This window comes from Leptodactylus fuscus, chromosome 3, assembly GCF_031893055.1.
Source record: "Leptodactylus fuscus isolate aLepFus1 chromosome 3, aLepFus1.hap2, whole genome shotgun sequence".
Taxonomy (NCBI): Eukaryota; Metazoa; Chordata; class Amphibia; order Anura; family Leptodactylidae; genus Leptodactylus; species Leptodactylus fuscus.
This window is the reverse complement of record NC_134267.1, coordinates 158,484,988-158,508,749: the sequence shown is the minus strand read 5'-3', so window position 1 is coordinate 158,508,749 and position 23,762 is coordinate 158,484,988. Positions and strand designations below refer to the sequence as shown.

At 41.5% G+C, this 23,762-nt stretch overlaps 1 protein-coding gene across 1 annotated transcript in view; it reads right to left on the bottom strand.

Moving 5' to 3' along the window:
* ZMAT3 (zinc finger matrin-type 3) overlaps positions 1-23,762 on the bottom strand; it is a 48,837-nt gene that overhangs the window by 1,997 nt on the left and 23,078 nt on the right. The window contains exons 4-5 of the mRNA XM_075268663.1: positions 21,088-21,254; positions 14,776-14,870 (exon numbers count right to left, since the gene is read on the bottom strand). Of these exons, the coding sequence (XP_075124764.1) occupies positions 14,776-14,870; positions 21,088-21,254 (262 nt within the window). The remainder of the gene's footprint in view (positions 1-14,775; positions 14,871-21,087; positions 21,255-23,762) is intronic.

The window sequence follows — 23,762 nt, the reverse complement described above, 5'->3', positions numbered from 1 at the left end:
TAGGGAACCCTCACTTAGTGACATTGATATTAAGAGTCAAATATTCCCAGAACCAATCTTGTGAAAAATATTTGTAGAATGAAATTGCTTGTAGATACTTTAGAGGAAATGTACAAAAAATAATAAGACAAATCTCCTGCCAGCCTAGGTATTTTACATTTCCAGTTCTCTTTTTCAATATTTTGCCAGCACTTTTCTCAGCGAATTTTAATGTTTTCTTTTACATTATTGCGTTTAAAGGGAATGTGTCACATACAAATTCTGTTCATGTTCTAGAGCAGCGAGATCTGAGCAAACTGATGTATATGTTTGTGGGGAAAGATGAAGGATAACCTGCCATTAATCCATTGAAATATTGATCAAGTCAAGGAGGCGGTCCTATCGGTGATTGACAGCTATTTCTATATGCACAGTCATAGACATATTCCATCACAGATAGGGCCGTCTCCTTGACTCCTTAACATAGACAGTGAAGATTTCAACAGACAAATGACAGGATATAATATACCTTTTCACACAAAGCTATACATCAGTCTGCTCATGAACGTGCCGCCTGCAGATTTCTCTGAGAAGTTCCTTTTAAGGTGCAGCAAGTTTACCTAAGAATTTAATGTAAAAAAATCCAGTATTTTCATTTTTTTAACATAGGGCTAGTTTCTGACTAATTGTTATCATTTTCTAGGGACAGGGTTGCTTTAAATAAGCATGGTTTTCAACAAACCTTACATAAATAACCAGAATAGGTGATTGTAAAAAAAAGACTCTGTGATATATCTTTTCAGACAAAAATACTTATGCTATTATCAGGCTGTGTCCCTGCTCCTGTTGAGGTAGTGACCTCCGCCAGAATACGGGTCACTTTCAGTGGTCAGTCACCTGCTCCAAATCAATCATGCATGTGCGCGCTGATTAAGATAGACTCTGACACACTGAGTCAGTTTTCATCTCAGTCCATGCAACTGGGCGCTCTGGCTGCTCACACAGTACTGAGGTTTATTGAGGAAGTTACAGTTTTTATACAGGAATGCAAGAAAGATAAGATAACGGCAGGCTGTAAGAATATACGTCTTGTATCTGAATACACTGGCGATCAGTCATTGGCTCTTAAGTTTCAACATCTCTTAGATTTCGATTTCCCGCGAAATGATACTGTCTTTCTTGTAAACCACATGACGATCATGTGCGTCAGCCTCTGGGTGCGGTACTGGATACAGGCGCCATCTTAATGTATAAACGTTGCACAAAGAAAAATATAATTTCTTAAGCAGTATAAAGAATGTATAAAAATAAGAATGGACATGGTCTACCTTCACACTCCTACTGCCTCCGCCAAACTACCCTTCACACACACTACACTTTTAGAAGTCTATGGAGAAGAGGAAGTGCAGGAGTTAAAGAGAAAAAGGCAGTTTAGGCATAGAAACAACCAATCTACTTTGTGCAAATCAGTACTTCTCTATCTATGTCCTGCACGGAGTGAGAGAGACAGTAATAGACAGATCCCTCCACTACAGCAGTGTATAGCAGCCAGTCTCAACCCACCATTTCAAAGAGAAATGAAAACTATAGTTCTAGCATGTAAAGGAGAAAACTGCTAAAACTGTGCAATGTAAGAAAAAGTGTACAAACACAGCAGCTTATCCTGAAACTCAATAGAAATGACAGGTACACTATAAATAATAGAATAACATTCACAATAAAATAAACCCCAGTTTACCCATGGACACTAGATAATATTGTGTCCGAATTACAAAAAAAAACAAAGAAACATCACAGTACGGGCAACACTTCATCTCAGCGTGGCGGCATCCATCAAAATACTGCACAAAATCAAAATACTGTGCACGTGTGTAATAGACTTTCATCATCCTTGTACTACTTATACACAGCACAACAACATGCTTGTCATTATAAATAACCTACATTATCCCAGTAACAACATCTTCAAATGGAACATGACAGCTACAACATGCGAAGGGAATACCTGACCAGGAGGAAGACAAGAAATGGGCAATTCTTTATGCAGCTTCTTGTCTCAAGTAATGTGTCTGTTGGACTGCAAGCACAAACAGCAGTAGAAGTGGAAAAGCGAGTGCAAAGCTTAGTTTTTATCTACTCTTATCTCAAGAAGTTGCAAACAACATATTTATTGCACTAGCAATCTTGGATTTGCATTTTTAGATTACTTATTTTAGGCACATTTATTTAATGATGACAATTGTAGGGCGTTTGTTCTTTTATAATATATTTTCCCTTATTATAAGCTGTGGGCTAATGTATTAAAGACAAATTTTGAGCACCTCTGACAAGTTCAGTTCTTCATGTCATTTAATAGCTTCTGCTGCACCAATTCAGGTAGAGCTGGAATTTTCCCTTTAGCCCCCACCATTCCTGAGCAATCAATTCTGTTAGTTTTGGTGTCCGATATACTATTTCGGCTCTAAACTATCAAGAGGGATTAGTCAAGCAACAGCGGACAAGGGTCTGATCTCTAATACTGGCTGCCTCTGATTGGAGAGCTGAATCACACCCCTCAACCTGACATTGTCCTTCTGGCATTACAGAGTCTAAAGAGGACATCAGGCACCAAAACTGACTGCCCATGTTGCTCAGGTATGGTGGAGATTAGAGAATAAGTGGAGGTTAAGCAATGGAGTGGATCATATTGAAATGAGTACATGTTTAAATTTCAGAGTCTACCATTTGCTGTTAGTGACATAGACAACATAACTCTTTCTGGAGTCAAACTGCAATCTTGTTGCTGAGAAATTGAATTTTTAATCCATATGTAAATTAGCTGTATAGCAGTCACATTGGTGAGAGCATAATTTTTGCATGGGGTCATTGCACATCAGAACCTGTCAACCTTCATGTTCAGCAGTTGTGAAAGGTGGATTGAACAGTTAATTTACATACAGATTAACGCTTTCCCGACACCCACCACACTATTACAGCAGATGTCGGGTATTTAAATATGGCACCCGCTCAAGATCTGGGTCTTCGCTGTATTAAACTGTACATATCTGACTGAAGCACCATTTTCCCAATGGTGCATGAGCACCACCATTTTGGGGTGGATCAATGGCTCCGGGAGTGAGAGCTGGGGTCATCAACCTTTTAGTATGACAACCGGGAGCTTACTGAAGGCTCCCAGGAATTTCATACTATTGCTTTTATTACAAGCTGTGCAGGCATTGTAGTGTATTGAATTAGTGACCAGATCTCCTGTGATTCAAGACCCCTATGGGGTGTTATGTTTAAAAAAATAAAATAATCATGCATCTTTACTTAAAACTCATAAACCTAGAAAAATGAAGTAGAACATTAAGTATCCCTGTGTTTAAAAATTCAAGATCTACAAACTTATAAAAATATTTCTCCTATATGGTGGATGCCATAGTGGAAAAAAAAAATCTATTTTTTTTTCACTGTTTCGCCTCCGATAGAATTTTAAATAAAAAAAATATTCAAAACAATAGACATTTCCCAAAATGAAATAGATAAAACGCACATCTGGGTCCGTATATGGAAATATATTCTTAGGCATGTCAGAATATGGAGTTTCCAAGAAATTATTTTTATTCTTTCTTGCATTTTGGATTTTTTTTTTAAGGGGTTAAAATATAAAATAAAACCTCTACATATATTTGGTATCGCTGTAATCTTACTGACCCACAGAGTAGAGCTGATATGTCAATTTAGCTGTACAGTGAATGCCGAAGAAATGAAGCCCGTAAGAAAGTCGCACAATGCAGTTTTTCACTAACTCTACCCCATTCAGATTTTTTTCCAGCTTCCCAGTATTAAATGTTAAGTACAATTTGTCCTGCAAAAATTAAGTCTTCATACAGCTCAGTGAACAGAAAAATAAATAAGCTATGGCTTTTGGAAGAATGTAGAGTAAAAAATGAAAATTGAAAAATGGCTGCGGCGGGCTGGGGTTAAAAGTTAATCTTCTCAGCATCAGAACTGCACCTTGACACAATAAAATATGTTCACTATGCCAACAACCGCACTATATATAAAAATATTCTATATTTAGTTTATATTATGCATTTCGTTTTGTATTCCCACATCTTAAATCTTAAGTATATACTATACTTGTAACAAAACTATATAAAATTCTAGTGCTGTTTTACTGCATGCAATTTCTCTGTTATTCCCCTGAGCACTACAAACTCAATTCCAATGTACCTGGGACACGAGAAATAAACCTAACATATTTCTTCTGTTCTGCTAATTCCACAGTTGTGATATTAAAATAAATGTGCTATTATAACAAATCTCACATTGTTGACAGACTTTACTTGTTAGAAGGGTCCTTAGACAATAAATGCTGTCCCTGCTGGGACCCCTTTATCCTTCCCACTAGGTGTTTTAAGTCAGTGCCGCATCTCTAATGAGGCGGGGTGAGGAGGCCGCCTCAGCTGGCACTTTCGGAGAGGGAGTCTATTTTACCATTTCATTTTATTTTTTTATTTTTTTTCCCCAAACTAGCCCAAGACAGGGCACTTTGAAAACAGATTTGAGCGGCCCTGTCCTGGGCTAGCTTAGACCTCTAAGTCATAATGTCTGCTGCGCTGAGATGCGTGTTTGTGTGGGTCAATGAAAAGGAAGCGGCAGCAGCAGTGGCAAGGGGCTCCATCAAGGTATCGCTAGGTAGGTAAATAAAGATACTTTTGTTTTTGTTTAATAGGCCGCTCCCTGCTGGAGTATCCCCAGAAGGTAGCGACCTATTTACCAACCTCCCCGGGCCTGCACATGGCCGCTCTCCGCTTCCCCTTCTGCTATAGGGGGGGGGGGGGGGCGGTCTTAAGCAGGCCCAGGCCCGCAAACCCAACAACTGCTGCTATTATTATACTCCGGGGTCTTTTCACACCCAGGAGTATAATAATAAGAGCCCCTGGGGAGGTGAAGAAACATAAAAAACAGTGTTACTCACCTCTCCTGGATCCAATGTTACTCCTAGCAGGCTTTGGGCCTGGTCCAGGTGACATCTGGGACATTACCATAAAGGCTTGAAGCCTGTGCTAGGAGTGACAGCAGATCCAGGAGAGGCGAGTTACACTGTTTATTATGTTTCTTCACCTCCCCTGAGTCTCTGATTATTATACTCAGGGGTCTGAAAAGGGGGTATTTCAATCATCTGCCTCAGGCAGCACTGAGGCCAGGTTCACCAATGTTTAAGTGACCCATTAATATAGCATTAGGCATCACTAGGGTCTTCTGCACAAACCTCAAATAATGGTTGGATTGCCGTTTTTACCCAGCGACAGTTGACTACATTATAATTGCATCCAGTTTCTCACAGTGGATGTCTTCTCTGATAGGAATCAGTCACTTTGCCTTTTCTTCTTTATTCAGATTAGGACAATGTAAAGTCTTCTTCCACCCTGTTGTCTGAAGTCTGCAGCTGTCTGCTCTTACTTCCAAAGAAGTGGGCAGTAGTGCGCCGACCCAGGGAACATAGTGCAAACTGGATTACTAAGGCCCAGCATACTCATATTAGATAATCATTAGAGATGAGCGAACAGTGTTCTATCGAACACATGTTCGATCGGATATCAGGGTGTTCGCCATGTTCGAATCGAATCGAACACCACGTGGTAAAGTGCGCCAAAATTCGATTCCCCTCCCACCTTCCCTGGCGCCTTTTTTGCACCAATAACAGCGCAGGGGAGGTGGGACAGGAACTACGAGACTGGGGGCATTGAAAAAAATTGGAAAAAGTCATTGGCTGCCGAAATCAGGTGACCTCCATTTTAGACGAATAGTGGATTTCAAATCCGGGTCATATGAGAATGTGAACTTTGTGACTATGAGACAGGGATAGCTGTACAGGCAGGGATAGCTAGGGATAACCTTTATTTAGGGGGGAATGTTATTAAAAATAACTTTTTGGGGCTCTATCGGGTGTGTAATTGTGATTTTTGTGAGATAAACTTTTTCCCATAGGGATGCATTGGCCAGCGCTGATTGGCCGAATTCCGTACTCTGGCCAATCAGTGCTGGCCAATGCATTCTATTAGCTTGATGAAGCAGAGTGTGCACAAGGGTTCAAGCGCACCCTCGGCTCTGATGTAGCAGAGCCGAGGCTGCACAAGGGTTCAAGCGCACCCTCGGCTCTGATGTAGGAGAGCCGAGGGTGCACTTGAACCCTTGTGCACCCTCAGCTCTGCTACATCAGAGCCGAGGGTGCGCTTGAACCCTTGTGCACACTCTGCTTCATCAAGCTAATAGAATGCATTGGCCAGCGCTGATTGGCCAATGTATTCTATTAGCCTGATGAAGTAGAGCTGAATGTGTGTGCTAAGCACACACATTCAGCTCTACTTCATCGGGCTAATAGAATGCATTGGCCAGCGCTGATTGGCCAGAGTACGGAACTCGACTAATCAGCGCTGGCTCTGCTGGAGGAGGCGGAGTCTAAGATCGCTCCACACCAGTCTCCATTCAGGTCCGACCTTAGACTCCGCCTCCTCCGGCAGAGCCAGCGCTGATTGGCCGAAGGCTGGCCAATGCATTCCTATGCGAATGCAGAGACTTAGCAGTGCTGAGTCAGTTTTGCTCAACTACACATCTGATGCACACTCGGCACTGCTACATCAGATGTAGCAATCTGATGTAGCAGAGCCGAGGGTGCACTAGAACCCCTGTGCAAACTCAGTTCACGCTAATAGAATGCATTGGCCAGCGCTGATTGGCCAATGCATTCTATTAGCCCGATGAAGTAGAGCTGAATGTGTGTGCTAAGCACACACATTCAGCACTGCTTCATCAAGCCAATACAATGCATTAGCCAGTGCTGATTGGCCAGAGTACGGAATTCGGCCAATCAGCGCTGGCTCTGCTGGAGGAGGCGGAGTCTAAGGTCGGACCTGAATGGAGACTGGTGTGGAGCGATCTTAGACTCCGCCTCCTCCAGCAGAGCCAGCGCTGATTGGTCGAGTTCCGTACTCTGGCCAATCAGCGCTGGCCAATGCATTCTATTAGCCCGATGAAGTAGAGCTGAATGTGTGTGCTTAGCACACACATTCAGCTCTACTTCATCAGGCTAATAGAATACATTGGCCAATCAGCGCTGGCCAATGCATTCTATTAGCTTGATGAAGCAGAGTGTGCACAAGGGTTCAAGCGCACCCTCGGCTCTGATGTAGCAGAGCCGAGGCTGCACAAGGGTTCAAGTGCACCCTCGGCTCTCCTACATCAGAGCCGTGGGTGCGCTTGAACCCTTGTGCAGCCTCGGCTCTGCTACATCAGAGCCGAGGGTGCGCTTGAACCCTTGTGCACACTCTGCTTCATCAAGCTAATAGAATGCATTGGCCAGCACTGATTGGCCAGAGTACGGAATTCGGCCAATCAGCGCTGGCCAATGCATTCTATTAGCCCGATGAAGTAGAGCTGAATGTGTGTGCTAAGCACACACATTCAGCACTGCTTCATCACGCCAATACAATGCATTAGCCAGTGCTGATTGGCCAGAGTACGGAATTCGGCCAATCAGCGCTGGCTCTGCTGGAGGAGGCGGAGTCTAAGATCGCTCCACACCAGTCTCCATTCAGGTCCGACCTTAGACTCCGCCTCCTCCAGCAGAGCCAGCGCTGATTGGCCGAATTCCGTACTCTGGCCAATCAGCACTGGCTAATGCATTGTATTGGCTTGATGAAGCAGTGCTGAATGTGTGTGCTTAGCACACACATTCAGCTCTACTTCATCGGGCTAATAGAATGCATTGGCCAGCGCTGATTGGCCGAATTCCGTACTCTGGCCAATCAGCACTGGCTAATGCATTGTATTGGCTTGATGAAGCAGTGCTGAATGTGTGTGCTTAGCACACACATTCAGCTCTACTTCATCGGGCTAATAGAATGCATTGGCCAATCAGCGCTGGCCAATGCATTCTATTAGCGTGAACTGAGTTTGCACAGGGGTTCTAGTGCACCCTCGGCTCTGCTACATCAGATTGCTACATCTGATGTAGCAGTGCCGAGTGTGCATCAGATGTGTAGTTGAGCAAAACTGACTCAGCACTGCTAAGTCTGCATTCGCATAGGAATGCATTGGCCAGCCTTCGGCCAATCAGCGCTGGCTCTGCCGGAGGAGGCGGAGTCTAAGGTCGGACCTGAATGGAGACTGGTGTGGAGCGATCTTAGACTCCGCCTCCTCCAGCAGAGCCAGCGCTGATTGGCCGAATTCCGTACTCTGGCCAATCAGCACTGGCTAATGCATTGTATTGGCTTGATGAAGCAGTGCTGAATGTGTGTGCTTAGCACACACATTCAGCTCTACTTCATCGGGCTAATAGAATGCATTGGCCAGCGCTGATTGGCCGAATTCCGTACTCTGGCCAATCAGCACTGGCTAATGCATTGTATTGGCTTGATGAAGCAGTGCTGAATGTGTGTGCTTAGCACACACATTCAGCTCTACTTCATCGGGCTAATAGAATGCATTGGCCAGCGCTGATTGGCCGAATTCCGTACTCTGGCCAATCAGCACTGGCTAATGCATTGTATTGGCTTGATGAAGCAGTGCTGAATGTGTGTGCTTAGCACACACATTCAGCTCTACTTCATCGGGCTAATAGAATGCATTGGCCAATCAGCGCTGGCCAATGCATTCTATTAGCGTGAACTGAGTTTGCACAGGGGTTCTAGTGCACCCTCGGCTCTGCTACATCAGATTGCTACATCTGATGTAGCAGTGCCGAGTGTGCATCAGATGTGTAGTTGAGCAAAACTGACTCAGCACTGCTAAGTCTGCATTCGCATAGGAATGCATTGGCCAGCCTTCGGCCAATCAGCGCTGGCTCTGCCGGAGGAGGCGGAGTCTAAGGTCGGACCTGAATGGAGACTGGTGTGGAGCTATCTTAGACTCCGCCTCCTCCAGCAGAGCCAGCGCTGATTGGTCGAGTTCCGTACTCTGGCCAATCAGCACTGGCTAATGCATTGTATTGGCTTGATGAAGCAGTGCTGAATGTGTGTGCTTAGCACACACATTCAGCTCTACTTCATCGGGCTAATAGAATGCATTGGCCAATCAGCGCTGGCCAATGCATTCTATTAGCGTGAACTGAGTTTGCACAGGGGTTCTAGTGCACCCTCGGCTCTGCTACATCAGATTGCTACATCTGATGTAGCAGTGCCGAGTGTGCACCAGATGTGTAGTTGAGCAAAACTGACTCAGCACTGCTAAGTCTGCATTCGCATAGGAATGCATTGGCCAGCCTTCGGCCAATCAGCGCTGGCTCTGCCGGAGGAGGCGGAGTCTAAGGTCGGACCTGAATGGAGACTGGTGTGGAGCTATCTTAGACTCCGCCTCCTCCAGCAGAGCCAGCGCTGATTGGTCGAGTTCCGTACTCTGGCCAATCAGCACTGGCCAATGCATTTCTATGGGGAAAAGTTAGCTTGCGAAAATCGCAAACTGACAGGGATTTCCATGAAATAAAGTGACTTTTATGCCCCCAGACATGCTTCCCCTGCTGTCCCAGTGTCATTCCAGGGTGTTGGTATCATTTCCTGGGGTGTCATAGTGGACTTGGTGACCCTCCAGACACGAATTTGGGTTTCCCCCTTAACGAGTTTATGTTCCCCATAGACTATAATGGGGTTCGAAACCCATTCGAACACTCGAACAGTGAGCGGCTGTTCGAATCGAATTTCGAACCTCGAACATTTTAGTGTTCGCTCATCTCTAATAATCATCAATGCATACCATTTGTGCCATCTGTGTGGATGAATCAAACCTGCCTGTTTATAGAAGTGTGTAGCGCTGGAGCAATACTTTGAGCTCCTGTCTTCCATTCTCTGAAACTTCAAAGCTTGAGACAGGATGAGGAGTTGGGGTATGAAAACTGTCATACATAAGGAATGCAAGGAAATGATGATAATGCAGAGGGAGAGTCAGGAGGCTCCCATACACATACAAGACTTTTTTTCTTATTCATATGGAGCCTTAACGTAATAACGCAATTCATCTATGAAGGAGCGGACTGTAGAATTGGGTGCCGTCCGCACAGACATTTAGTTATTAGAGATGACTAATAATGTGGAAGAGGGTATGATGTGGAGAAAAAGGTGGCATCTACTATAAAGTAGGCTATCTCTAACATGTTGCAAGAAAATAAAGAACTGAAGAGTAAAATGACAGATCTTTGTACAAGACTGGCTTATAGATTTCATGGGGGAAGGATAAATTTCACCATTGTTAGGAATTGAACGTCTGCATAGGATTCCTATGAGGGCTCTAGAAGATCTATTTTGGTGAAGGTTTTATGCTCCAGACATAGCAAAGTCATCCTGGGGAAGTCGATGGCAGGTGAAGAATGCTGTGTCTAATGTTAATCATTTCCCTGACATCTCCAGGGTGACTCAAGTTAAAAAGGAGTTGTTTTAGCGACATTAAGAGGTGGCTGGTTCAGGCTAACATTAGCTACTTATTGTTATTTCCTACTAAACTTTGTGTCATTTATAAAGTGAAGGGGTTCTTCTTTACCACTGCTGAAGCAGCACTTGGGTAGATAATGCTACCTTATGATATGACTAATCTTTTTTTTTTAGAGCGGGGAGGGAAGAACTGTGAAGGTGCGGGGTGGAGGGTATTTGTCCAGAAGAAGATCTGTGGATTTGTTACTACCGATTGTTTGGAGTCCTGGTGGGGGAAGGGATTTGTGAGCGATTTGTGAGCTGTTTTTTTTTTCTGTAGGCAACATTTTTTATCCAATTATTCATCACCTACCAGCTATTGTCAGCATGGTGGATACTCATTTAACATAAGAGTCATCTATAGGGTTTGTAAAAGGTAGCCATGAAATGAGTACTACTCAGTGTTTTTCTCCTATTCTAGGTCAGTTTATACATAACAAAACTGACTATACTCTGTGCAAAAGGTGACCTATTAACATAACATTAGGAGCCAGTGGCTACTATGCAAGTAAAAAGGTCTTTTCTTATTTTAGTTGCTCCCATGGGTCAATGTCCAGGATTGACTTAGCGTTGGTTAGATCATATGGCTAGATCATATTGATGGAATGGTATATAGTCCAATGGAATATGTGACCATTCTATTGTCCAGTTAGATTGGCTGGCATTACTGAGTTTTTGTAAACTTAATTCTTATTGGTTGTCACTGCTGAGTGACTAGAGAGTTGTAAAAGTGTGAAAAACAGGTATAAAGATAAAGGGCCAAGGAAGCAATTTAAAAATGAACCAGGGAAGAGATTGTCCTAAATTGGAAGGAGGGGACCCTCGGGATCTATGAGAGAATTGGCTGTGCATATTGGAAGGACAATAGGGTGGAATATGTGATAAATAACATAAAGTGTAGTGAAAGGTTTGCCACACACCAGGTCCACGGAAAGTGTTGTGAGAGCTTTTGGGCAGAATTTATAAACACGCATGTGGACCATTGTATAATAATATTTTCTACAGCCAGGAATCGCATGTAACTGGTGTAGTAATCTGGAAGGAACATTCATTTTCAAAATGCTAACATGGCCAAACCAGGAATGGGTTCCAGATTTCCATGATTCATGATTTGAGATCGTATAAAGTGCTCAGATCTGTATGGATTTTGACCCCATGCTAACATATACCATGGGAGGGCAATTGAAAGGAGTTAATCACTCTTATTTTAAAGAAGGGAAAGATAGTGTATGAGAAAGAGGCTCATAGAGCCTTTTTAATACAGATGTTAAATTATTCTCAAAAGTATTGTCCATTTAGTTCATATCGGCTTTATTCCAGGAAGAAATAATCACACTAACCTTCATAAGTTGTTTTGTAATATGCAGTTTGGCCTTTGAAAGTTGCACTCTGTCCTGCCGTTGAATGCTACTAAAGCCTTTGATGGGGTCGAATGGTCCTTCCTCTGGAAAGTCTGCAGAAATTTGGACTTAGACTGAATTTTTGGCAATAAGTAAAGTTGATGTATGCTTATCTGAGATCCCAGATAAATATTATTGAGGAGCTTACTGTTCCTTTCTCTTTACCAAGAGGAACCTATCAGGGTTGCTCCCTCTCCCCACTCCTGTTACCTCTTTTTGGTGCTGGGAATTAGGGGGTTCAGCAGTGTCTGGTGAGGAGGGAGACATAATACTGCTTTATGCGGATGCTTTATTTCTTTTCCGTGTAGCTGATTCAGAGAATATGATACTGGAGTTATGGACATCCTTGTAGACTCTGGTGTACTATCAGGTCTGGAGATAAATTGGAAAAAGTCTATCATGCTCCCACTGGACACATTTAAAGTTGAGAAAAGACGTGAATTGAAGATCATTCAGTCAGTTCAAAGTTTTCAGTATTTGGGAAGAAGGATGGATCACAATATTAACAACTACGCCTCTCGTAATGTTCTCCCACAGGCTTCCAAATTGAGGGCCAAAATTGGTATTTGGGCAAAGAAGAAATGATGGAGTAGGTTTGATTTGACTTGATATTTTTGTATTCCAACATTTTTTGTTTCACTTTTTCTGTTTATGTACAGTATGTATTTTATAAATATGGAAAATCAAGTTCTAAAAAAAAAAAATTATATATATTTGTATACCCTGCGTCTTACTTTACTTACTAAGCACTATTCCAAATAAATGGAAAAACTCCGAGATTTTCTGTATTTTCATCGCAAGAATAATATTCAGACTTGTAGCTTTAAGGGGCAATCCAGCTTCCAAATCTGCCAATACATTCCCAGCAGTGCTAAATACACACAGTTTCCTTATGCACCCTTTACTTGGCTTTATTTTACTTGAGACTCCTTGTATCACTGTTATGTGCGTGCAGTGAAGCTGTGAACATTACATTTCCCATAATGTTTCTGCATGCTCTTACTCCCTGTGTTTACTGCTCACAGGTCGGCGGGATGAATGACCATCAAAACAAAACATCACAGCATCATGTGACCTCGGACATTGGAGTGATTTATTTCCTGTGATTTCATTGGAAGAGAGAGCAGACAGATGCATTGTGGGAGCTGTAGTTTGTTCACAGATTCACTGTGTGCAATTAACAATGATACAAGGAGTCTCAAGTAAAAAAAAAAAAAAAGCCAAGAAATGGCTGCACAAGGAAACAGTGAGGATTTAGAACTGCAGTGGTATCTGCAGATCATTTTTAGTTTCTGGATAAACCGTTTAAAGAGCACCTTTAATTTTCTCAGGCACATGCGGTTTTATATATACCACTAGAAAGCTGACAGTGCGCTGAATTGAGCGCTCTGCCGGCTTTCCCGTTATGTGGCACTGGGCTGGAGATATCAGTGCCATTACTGATCTCTGCCCACTGTCAGAAGGGCGTTCCTGACTAGCTGGGCAGAGAATACTCTTTTATGGCCCTGTACCATCAGAGGGGGTGTTCCTTACCACCCAGCGATGATGCTAAGCTGTGAAGGGTGCCCCCCAGTACTAGTCTATGGACGAGTATATTCAGAGGAAGCCTTTCCCCACAGCCAACTAGACTGTCAGGAACGCCCTTCTGACAGTGGGCAGAGATCAGTAGCATTACAAAAGCACCGATATCTCCACCCCGGGGCACGTAACGGGAAAGCCAACGGTGCTTTTTAAGATAACTTATCTATCTTGCTTCATTTGCCAGATACAACAAAATTTCTCACCTCAGAGTTTACAACTGGTTGCCTAGATTACAGACCTGCTACAGGTAGGAATAAAGAGTCCCTGCTTCTGGCTGTCTATACTCTCTTTTCTCCCTCTTTTTTTGCATATAGCTTCATATAAGTTTCAGTGTTTCATCCCCGATAAATGCTAGTAAAGTTTCTTGGAGCAGTGTTTCTTATCTCTGCATGTAAATCCAGAGATAACTGTGCCCTTTAAAACAAGCATGAACTCCTTGCAAAAACAAGCTGAAATCCAGAAAGTGGAGGAGAGAGGAGAGAAGACAGGAGGGCGGCTAAAAGCCTGAGATGAGAAAACCCCTTTAACCTTTGTGTGATCTGTATCCACTCTCTTACCTTATGCATATTTATTTAGAATAAAATAAAAAGTAATAGTAGACAATAGTGACTGCAACAGCCACAAAAGTAATGGGGACACCACAACTCTTCACAACTTTGACAATTAAAAACTAGTTTAAATATTAAGAGCGTCTGTCTCCACACTGTATAAGTACATTTGTGAGCCATAAAAGAGCACTTTGGATTCCTGCTGTTTGTACATAAACAATATGGACTATAGGTTTTCATTGTATTTGGTCCCATCACTGCATTCCATTTCAGCAACTTAAAATCGTACTTAGACAATGATATAAAATAGATAAAAAGAAACAATCAAGCAATAGCGGTCTGCCATATGGTATCGGCAATAGAAGTAAAAATAACTGTGATTAAGACCACCCTCTGCAAACTTGGCAAAAATACAGTAAGCCGATTTAGAGAAAAGAATTTCAGGCCTTGGGTATTTCTATAATGGTAATATAAGACAATGATTATTTCAATTAACCAATGTCCAGAGAGTCTTACAGTAAGGCAACAGATTGAAACCTTGCTTTCACCAGCCAAGAATCATTCATCCACTTGCATATGGAATAAATATGGGTTCCTCTGAAATCCTGATTGAAAGAAGGTTGGGGATTATGTGTGTGTATATCTGGTAGATGCAGTTCATTTAAATTCAATGTAATTCTGCAGAAATGTGCACCTCGGTGTACTCTATGCATGGAACATGGCCCAAACAGATCTTTCATCTGTTCCTATAGTAACAATATCCCATTACTCTATGAGGCCTCTTCTATGAACCAGCCTGGACAAGTCTCCCTGATAGAATACCTGTATTATTCTGAAGAGAGCAGACATTTCTTCGATTCGGCATCATCTTATGATCATTGCCTTCCTTCCGAGCTCTCCTCTTGCATTCAGAGTCCCTGGGTGTGACAAAATCACATTACATGGCGTCACTGATGAAAATACACCAGGCTCATAATATCTGTTCATATTCATATACCAAATAGCACAGTAGGAATAGCATGATATACATTGTAACAAGGAGATCTAATGGAAGAAAATAGCAGAAAACAGACCTTCAGCGTACATTAAAATGTGAAAATTATTTTTTTGTTTCTTACATAGAAGAGCTTGAATTTTTAGGAGTGAAGGCTGAGGTTCCACTACAGAAGGATTCAGATTTGGTATCAGTTGCAGTGTTGTTATGGAGACCTTGCATGGATTAAAATCAATAAATACATCAATATCCCCTCATATATGCAGATAACTGTCCCCGTTTACACCAGATGGGATGTAGATTTTGCTGTATTTAGAGCTTTCAATAACAATATTGCACCGGACTGAAATTAGAATGCTGTAATTGTCTGAAATGTAGCCATCAGAATAATAAGTAGTGCAGCCTCAGGTTGGAATTTTTTTTTTTTTTTAAACAAACATACTTTTACAAATTTACCAGTGTTTTCATGAAATGATGAAATATGTGCTGGCTCTTTCTGGGTGATCTGTTCTATGACTGTATAAACCTTCATACATGATGTCCTATCAGTTTTTCTACTGATAATCACATTGTAACTGCAGCCCATTTTGCATTTGTCTCTGAGGCTGCGGTCATGTACAATATTGTGCAGTCTGCATCCTCCCTGATTGACTAATGCTACTGGTTTCTTTATATGTGATTTTGCCAGGAGAAACTGTAGAATAGCAAACAAATAGCTGAGAAAAGTCCAAGTGACCATAAGACAGGAGTTTCAGGAACACTGGACTGCATATACAGCACAAATAAACGAAGATAACCAGCTAAAACATAGAAGAAAAAAAATTATCTAAGAGCACAATCACTGTCTGTGAACAATATCCCATCTGTAATCACACATGCAACCAGAAGTAGATACAAGCACATAGAAGACTTTCTTCATACATTCCAAGCTGTGAGATGTGCAGAATGTTCAGTCCTTTGCACAGAGGTACAGTTTGCAGACGTGTATGCATGCTGTGAGGAAGATCAACATCTTCCTTCCTCATTTACTGTGTGAAAACAGTACATAACCTTCTCCTTCCACTCATTCAGTCTTGCTTATCTATGGATGGACCTTGGCTACCAACAGTTAGTGAACTGCAAATTAGTTAGAAGGGAGACACCTAGTGGCACAAAGTTTAGGCTATGGCCCCACGTAGTGGGTTGCAGCAAAAAAGGGCCGTGGGAAAAACACGGCTGCAACAAATCGTGGTTTTCCCACAGCACTTTCCATATGAAGTCTGCGGAGCGTATATAAACTGGAAGCAGCCCTGTTCCTATTCAAGTTAATGAATAACGCTGCAGTTCCCCGTTGCCACCACTACAGTGTACGAAGCTCCGTACACTGTATACAGATTCCAGTCTGTTCAATGCAGTCCCACTCCTGTTCTATGTATTAGGAACAGAATTGCTTTACATCAAATACATAGTATGCAGTTAATGGCATATTGATATATCGATGACCAGTCCTGTGGCCAGGTGATCAGTATCAATTATGTTCATTTATTTAAGGGCTATTAGGCAGCATTATTTATACAAAGTTATTTATATAAGAGGCCATTAAAGGACATCATTTATATATAGGGTAATTATGAACATAAGGGGGGGGGGGCATTTATATAAGGGGCCATTAAAGGACATAATTTATATATATGGTAATTATGAACATAAGGGGGGGTCATTTACATAAGGGGGCATTATGTACATAAGGGGGTAATTTCTATAAGGGGCCATTATAAATATAAGGTTGCTCACTTATATAAGGGGTCATTACAAAGCATTATGAACATAAGGGGGTGGTCATTTATGTAAGGGACCATTAAGAAGGATTATGAACATAAGGGGGTGGTAATTTATATAAGGGTTCATTAGGAGGGCAATATGAATAGAAGGAGAAATAATTTATATAAGGAGTCATTAGGGGTGCAGTATTTAAGTCAGGGGCATAATATAAAGGAGACAATTAATGTAATTAAGGAGGCACTTGGACTTTATTAAAGGGGGTTTCCAGCTCAATTTTATTGATGATCTACCCTCAGGAAACCTTTTAATTAGGAAATACATGGCACATTATTGGTAAGGTACACTAATGAAAGGGGCACACAAGGACATTATTAATTTAAAGATGCACTTATGGATATTAGTCATTATAGGGGGTTATACCATATTTTTTATAATTGGGGATAGCAGCAGGATGAAGACTTTATGTAGGTGAGGACAAACTTTAGAGAGACAAGTTACACCTGAAAGAAGCGGTCATGACGGTCCAGATGTAAGCGATGGGAAATGTGAACTATTAGTCAGAAATGTAACCTGCAAGTCACAAAATGTTTCTGCATTGTATTTAACTAAATTGTCTGTAGAGCCCTGTGCAGAGCCAATATCTACCACTATACAGTCACTGCATAGTGATAATATCGGTATACCCAAGTTGGGGGCTCACTTGGATGTGTTTGCCCCCCCCCCCTTCCATGCTGAACTCCTAACTGCGCCTCTGTCAGAGGGTCATAGAAGAGTATATAAAATTTACTTAGAATAGTAAATAACCCAAAAATAGAACTGAAGCACAACATTTACCACTAGAACTTTGATGTGTGAATCAAAGGAGTCTCCTAAATGGTTCTCTCTACTAGTTCTGGCCTTGTGAGATTCTACAATGTCATGCAGTTCTGTTCTGAAAACAAGTGGCAGATCAGAAGTTTTGGAAGCTGCATAAAAGGATTTCAATGTACCAGAAATGCCTCATTATGGAAATCACAAGATAGAACACAGGCTTTGAATAAATGTTAGAAAATAACAATATGGTGCATAAAATCATAATGCCAAAAAGTAAAATGTGTTATATAGTAAATAGTTAGAGGGAGCCTGCAAACCTGTGAAAAAAGTGCAAAAACTAGTTGGGGAATGGGGGATAATATGAGAAGGTCATATGAGAAGAGACTATAAAGTGTGGCTTACATTCTTATGTTTGTAAAACAAGCCAAAAAACTAATAATCCATAGTAAAGCTGACATGTAGCTAGGAAATGTGTCTCTTTAATCTGCAGTGATGAAAATATTTATAGTAGGGGTATGGGGTATTTTTTTTAAATATTTATTTGTTGTACAAGATGAAATTTTGGACATACCTGACTGAATGCTGGTTTCTCTTCAGAGACATGATCTAAAGTGTTACTGCCTTAAATGATTGAAGCAAATTTTTACATGTATATAAGCAGTGCCGCACAGCTAATGAGGGGAGGTGAGGCGGCAAAATCGACCATTTTATTTATTTTTTACTTTTTTTTCCCCTAAACTAGCCCAAGACAGGCCACTCTGAAAACAAAACTGAGCTGCCCTGTCCTGGGATGGCTTAGACCTCTGTGTTTTAGCACAGGTGTAGACGTCTTATTGCTGGTTGAATGAAGAGGCAGCGGCGGCGGCTCCGGCAAGGGATCGCAAGGTAGGTAAGTAAGCATACTTTTTTTTTTTTTTTTTTTTTTTTTTTATAGGCCACTACCTGCTGAAGTATCCCCAGCAGGTAGCGCCCTACTTACCTACCTCCCTGAGCCTGCTCTTGGCCGCCCCCTGCTTCCTCTTTGGCTAATGGACACAGAAGAGGGGAGCAGAAGCGGCAGGCCCAGGCCGCGAACCCCAACAACTACCACTATTATTATACTCAGGGGGTCTGAAAAGACCCCCAAGTATAATAATTGGCGCCCCAGGAAAGGTGAGGGAACATAATAAACACTGTTACTCACCTCTCCTGGATCTGATGTTACTCCTAGCAGGCTTCAGGCCTGTATGGTAATGTCCCAGACGTCACGTCGACATTGTCTGGGACATTACCATAAAGGCGCAAAGCCTGTGCTAGGTGTAACATTGAATCCAGGAGAGGAGAGTTAGTAACAGTGTTTATTATGTTTCTTCACCTCCCCTGGGTCTCCAATTATTATACTGTGGCCCCTTCAACCTCTATTATGCCCCACAGTGGCCCCTGCAATCTCTATTATGCCCCACCCAACCTCTATTATGCCCTACAGTGGCCCCCTGCAACCTCTATTATGCCCCATAGTCTATTGGGCATAATAGAGGTTAGGTTCACCTCTGTATGTAAGTAATGTAGTTAATACCTAATTTGGATAAATTGTACATTGTGTAAAGATATTAAATTGAAATGCAACAATTTTGAACCTTAGTGACACTTAGAGGTCATCTAGTCATCATTTTTAAGCTGTAGATACACCTAGATTCTTTATCACACTACCAAATATCTCAGTGAAGTCAGTATCCACAGAGAATGCATTGAATAGCTTGAAAATATCTTCAAAATTGCTGCATTCAACTAAGTAGCTTAAATTAAATCTGCCTGTGCATACCTGATAACTGTTGGTCAAACAAATGTTCAGTCAACAGCTATCTCATCTGACCCCCTATAAAAATGTATTCTCAGTCCAGTATAGTATATGGGAAAAACTGCTGCCCCACACCTATGGCAGTAACTTATCTTTCGGCAAACAAAAGGATCAAGTGCTACGATTGGCCAACCTAGAAGTGGAGAAGATCGCATGACTGCTGAGGTAAATCACAGGCCTCAGCAGTCACTGGTGAGGGACAATTGATGTCATTCTGATACATCAACAGTGACCACTTAGGCCAGTGATTGACCTCAGCAGTCATGTGAGCCTCTCCAATAGAGGTCTGCCCTAAATCCAAAGTCAAAAGAATGGGGATCGGGGCTGTACAAAAGAACTCCAGAGATAGGCAAGAAGGACAGCTACATGGGGGCCACACAGTGGCTCAGTGGTTAGCACTGCAGCCTTGCAGCACTGGAGTCCTGGTGTTCAAATCCCATCAAGGGCAAAAAAAAACATCTGCAGAGTTTGTATGTTCTCCCTGTGTTTGCATGGATTTCCATCCCATACTCCAAAAAGACATACTGATAGGGAAAAAATGTACATTGTGAGCTCTATGTGGGGCTCACAAATATACATTAAAAAAAAAAAAAAAAAAAAAAAAAAAAAAAGTATGGTGGCCTCACCCAAGCTTTTAATTTTTTTCCCAAACCACCCCTTTAAATAGCTCTATTTAGATTTATCTGTTTTAATAATCCATATTGCAACTAAAATACACTCAAATAATAAAAAAAAGAGAAGTAATTGAAATAAGAAATTCAGGTAATGCTTCCTTCACACTTATGCCTGGTGTCCGGTGTGTGCATTCCGTTGGGTTTCCGTCTTCAGCCCCGCTGAAACTGGACAGGGAATGAAAACCCAGCGGTCAGCTTTAAAACCCATTCACTTGAACGGGTTTGTAAAGGTGACTGCCTGCGGCCTGTCCACAGGAAAATCATTTATTTTTTTAGCCTGCATGTCCAACTTTGTGTCCGGCTAAAAAGAACAGTTTCCTCACAGACAGGCTGCAGGTGGACATCGGTGGTCACCTTTACAAACCCATTCACATGAATGGGTTTTAAAACTGACCGCTGGGTTTCCGTCCCCTGTCCAGTTTCGCTGGGGCTAAAGACGGAAATCTGATGGAATGCACACACCGAACACCAGGCATAAGTGTGAACCGCCCCTTAGCCAGTAAGGAAAACTGAAAGAACTTGAAGATTTCAAGGACATTATTAAAAAGAACATTAAATGCCATAATGAAGCCTTTATAAAAGATTAAAGACATTATAAAAGTTTTATTTTCATTAGTATTATTCTAAAAAGTGTTAAGAAAATAAAGAAAACCCCTTTCATGAGTAACCCCAGATTTCCATGAGTAATGTTCAAACTTTTCACAGGAACTATAGCCAAGTCACATCCTAAATATGGTCATTCATTGGCACTGCTATCCTTGGTAACCTAATATGTAATGTGCCAGAATCATGACTTGGTCAGCAAACAACTTGCTATTGGGCATAAGGATGCTGGATTCAGAGATTTGGACTTCAATACGTGCAATTACAGCATTGCTCCATGAGAGAACCCATGTCAGAAGCGCACCTCCATCCAACAGCCATTTTAGTATTAGGGGTATATACTATTTGGTTTTATACTACTCTATTATTCTCTCTTCCGTGAAGTGATGAGAACGGTAAAAGATGAATATTAGCTTTGAAAACTCCTATAGAACAGGCTCATTGATACCTACATGAAAGCAGTAACTGGGGTCTCAGCCAGACGTAATCTCTTGGCATGGTTTTTTCCTTGGTAGTGTGCTTGAGCAACCACTGGAGAGCTGAATGAAGCATCACATAACTTGCAGTAGTCATTCTCCGTAGCAAGAATCACTCGCCCACCACTTTTTGGGGTCGTCACCTAAAGGAAAGAAATAATATTGTTGATGTCTGAGCTAAATGATGGGTGCTAATTGTTTGCATAGTTGTTATGCAGGAGTAGATGACGCATAGTGTTACCAGTATCAGGATGTCTATAACATACAATAATGAAGCTAAATTAGTTGGTGCCTTTGTACAAACTAAATGACACCCCAAAGTGCAGACCAGGGAACTCAACCGTTTCCATCACATCTAGAGGTGGCCATAGGCATGATAGAAGTGGCGGCTGAATGCTGTTCTGCTGCAGTTATCACCCCCAATATTCCCATAAACATGTATGTTTGGCCAGGCAGAATGTGTATGTGAATTCCAATGGAGAAGTAAAGGGAAGCGATAATGTGCACCTCCAGTGCTGCTCCCCTCGAAGGGGAGAGAAAAAAGGAAACAGATGAAAAATTTCAGAACAGATGCCATCACGCACAATGTGCACACATGGCACCTTAAGGACTAGTGAAATACCAACATAACAAAGCTTCTGGATACCGTATTAGTATGGCCCCACTACATAATTAACATATTATCAACTTATTGGCATTCTTCTTAGTGGATTAATTAAAGCCTACAACTATTTTGGTTTCATACAGATTCCCTTATTCAGAAAGGATCTGTCCTACTGACTGTAATGTTGTCTCTTTAATTAATACACTAAAATGGAGGGACAGTCTACTTCGTAAATATATTCCATAAGACAATGATAGCTAAATGAACTTTCTACATGTCAGAAATTAGGTGACCTATTGTCGCTCACTACAAAAAAATAATACATTACCTAATCCTTAAAATATCAAGTGATTTCATAAAGGTTTTTCCAGCATACATCCTACAAGAAGGTAATATGTCAAGGCTTTGGGGACAGCAGGACTGTATTTTCTGTAAGCCATGTATATTAAGACCGTTTACAAGATAAGCTAGATGCAGTGAAATATAAGGAGTGCAGTGGTTGTGAACCAACTCAGTGCAGACTAAATAGATGGAATGATCTTTCTCTAATACAGAACTGTACTGTAGGCGCCCTCCAGTGGACACTGTTGGATCTGAACTCTATTGACTTGGCAAGCATGAAAATTAAATAACACCTTTAAGAGAAAAAAAACTAAGAATCTCCATAGAATTCTTTCAATTACAGCAAGCTATTATCAAAAAAAAGTGCAGATATTGAAGCAACTTGCAGAACACAATATAAAAGAAGTGGTCATAGGTTAGACTTTTTGGATTTTAATTCAAGAAGTAAGCAGTATAAGCCTCTGTTCACAATGTGTTTAGTCTTTAGACTTAGACTTACAAATCTAATTTTTAAGAAAAATAACATCTACGGGACATTCTTAAATAAAATTAATTATATGATGACACAAACCAGCGAGATGAATGTCAAAAAGAAGTCAAAAAAAGAAGTTTCTATTGACCCTCTCAGCATAAGTGCAGACAAGTCAAATCACCTGGGTCTCCCAGGAGTCTCTCGATTTTTTTTCACCCGACTGCTGGCACCTTTACAATCACTGTATAGTGAAGTCATCTCAGTATAGTGAATACTAATGAGCTTGACAAAGTAATTTACTTAAAGCTTTAGTAGTTTATTTTTAAATGCTATATATATACCATATATATACATAATGTATATATATATATATATATATATATATATATATATATATTGTAAGAAGGTGAAAGGCAGAGTGCTGGAGTCCTGCTATATCAGCCCCAGACATATGCGTGGTCCAGGACGGGTTTGGAATAGGCCTCAGCCCCATGTGTGAGTCCTTGGCTCATTGCTGGGCCATGAAAGCCTACAGAACCAGCATTTCAGGACAGATCCAGGGAGTGGGAGGAGGTGTTTGGGTCTGTCCTGTTTCTCTTATTGGCTTTTTGGTGTGGCCGTTAGTAAGCCACACATATAGTTAGTTTATTATTACTGTTTAGTTACTCAGATGAGCAGGCGTTTGTTTCACATCATTTTGCCTGAAGTTCAGGCTGTATTTTATTTTGTTCATTTTGTGCCTGAAGTCAAGGTTTATTTATTTCCCTGGTTTTTTTTTTCTAAATAAACCTGTTTCCTGCAAATTTTGTGTCCCTTTCTTTGACTGGTTGGGTTTGCATCATTGCTGGTACCGAGCTACATTCCCCACATATGGTGGAAGATGCGGTCAAATCCAAGTTAAACAGTTTTAAAGAGAAATACACCCATTTTTCCCTCTGCTATGTTCTGGGTGAAAACTGCAGGAGAGATTAAAAAGGAGATTGCCAGCATGGAGGACTTTGTAAAACAGTTTTGGCAGGTCATCCTACAGCAGCAGCAAATGTTGTCACAGCAGCAAAAAGCCCAGATGGAAGCCGAGAAGCAACAGCAGCAAGCGCAAGCAAAGCAGCAGGAGATGAACTTGCAGCTTATGGAGAAGCTGACACTGCTCAGTTAGGATTTGGTCAACTAGAGGACGGCAGTAGAGTGTACTGGTGTAAGAGAGATCCAGAACGTACAGTGTTATAAAAAAAG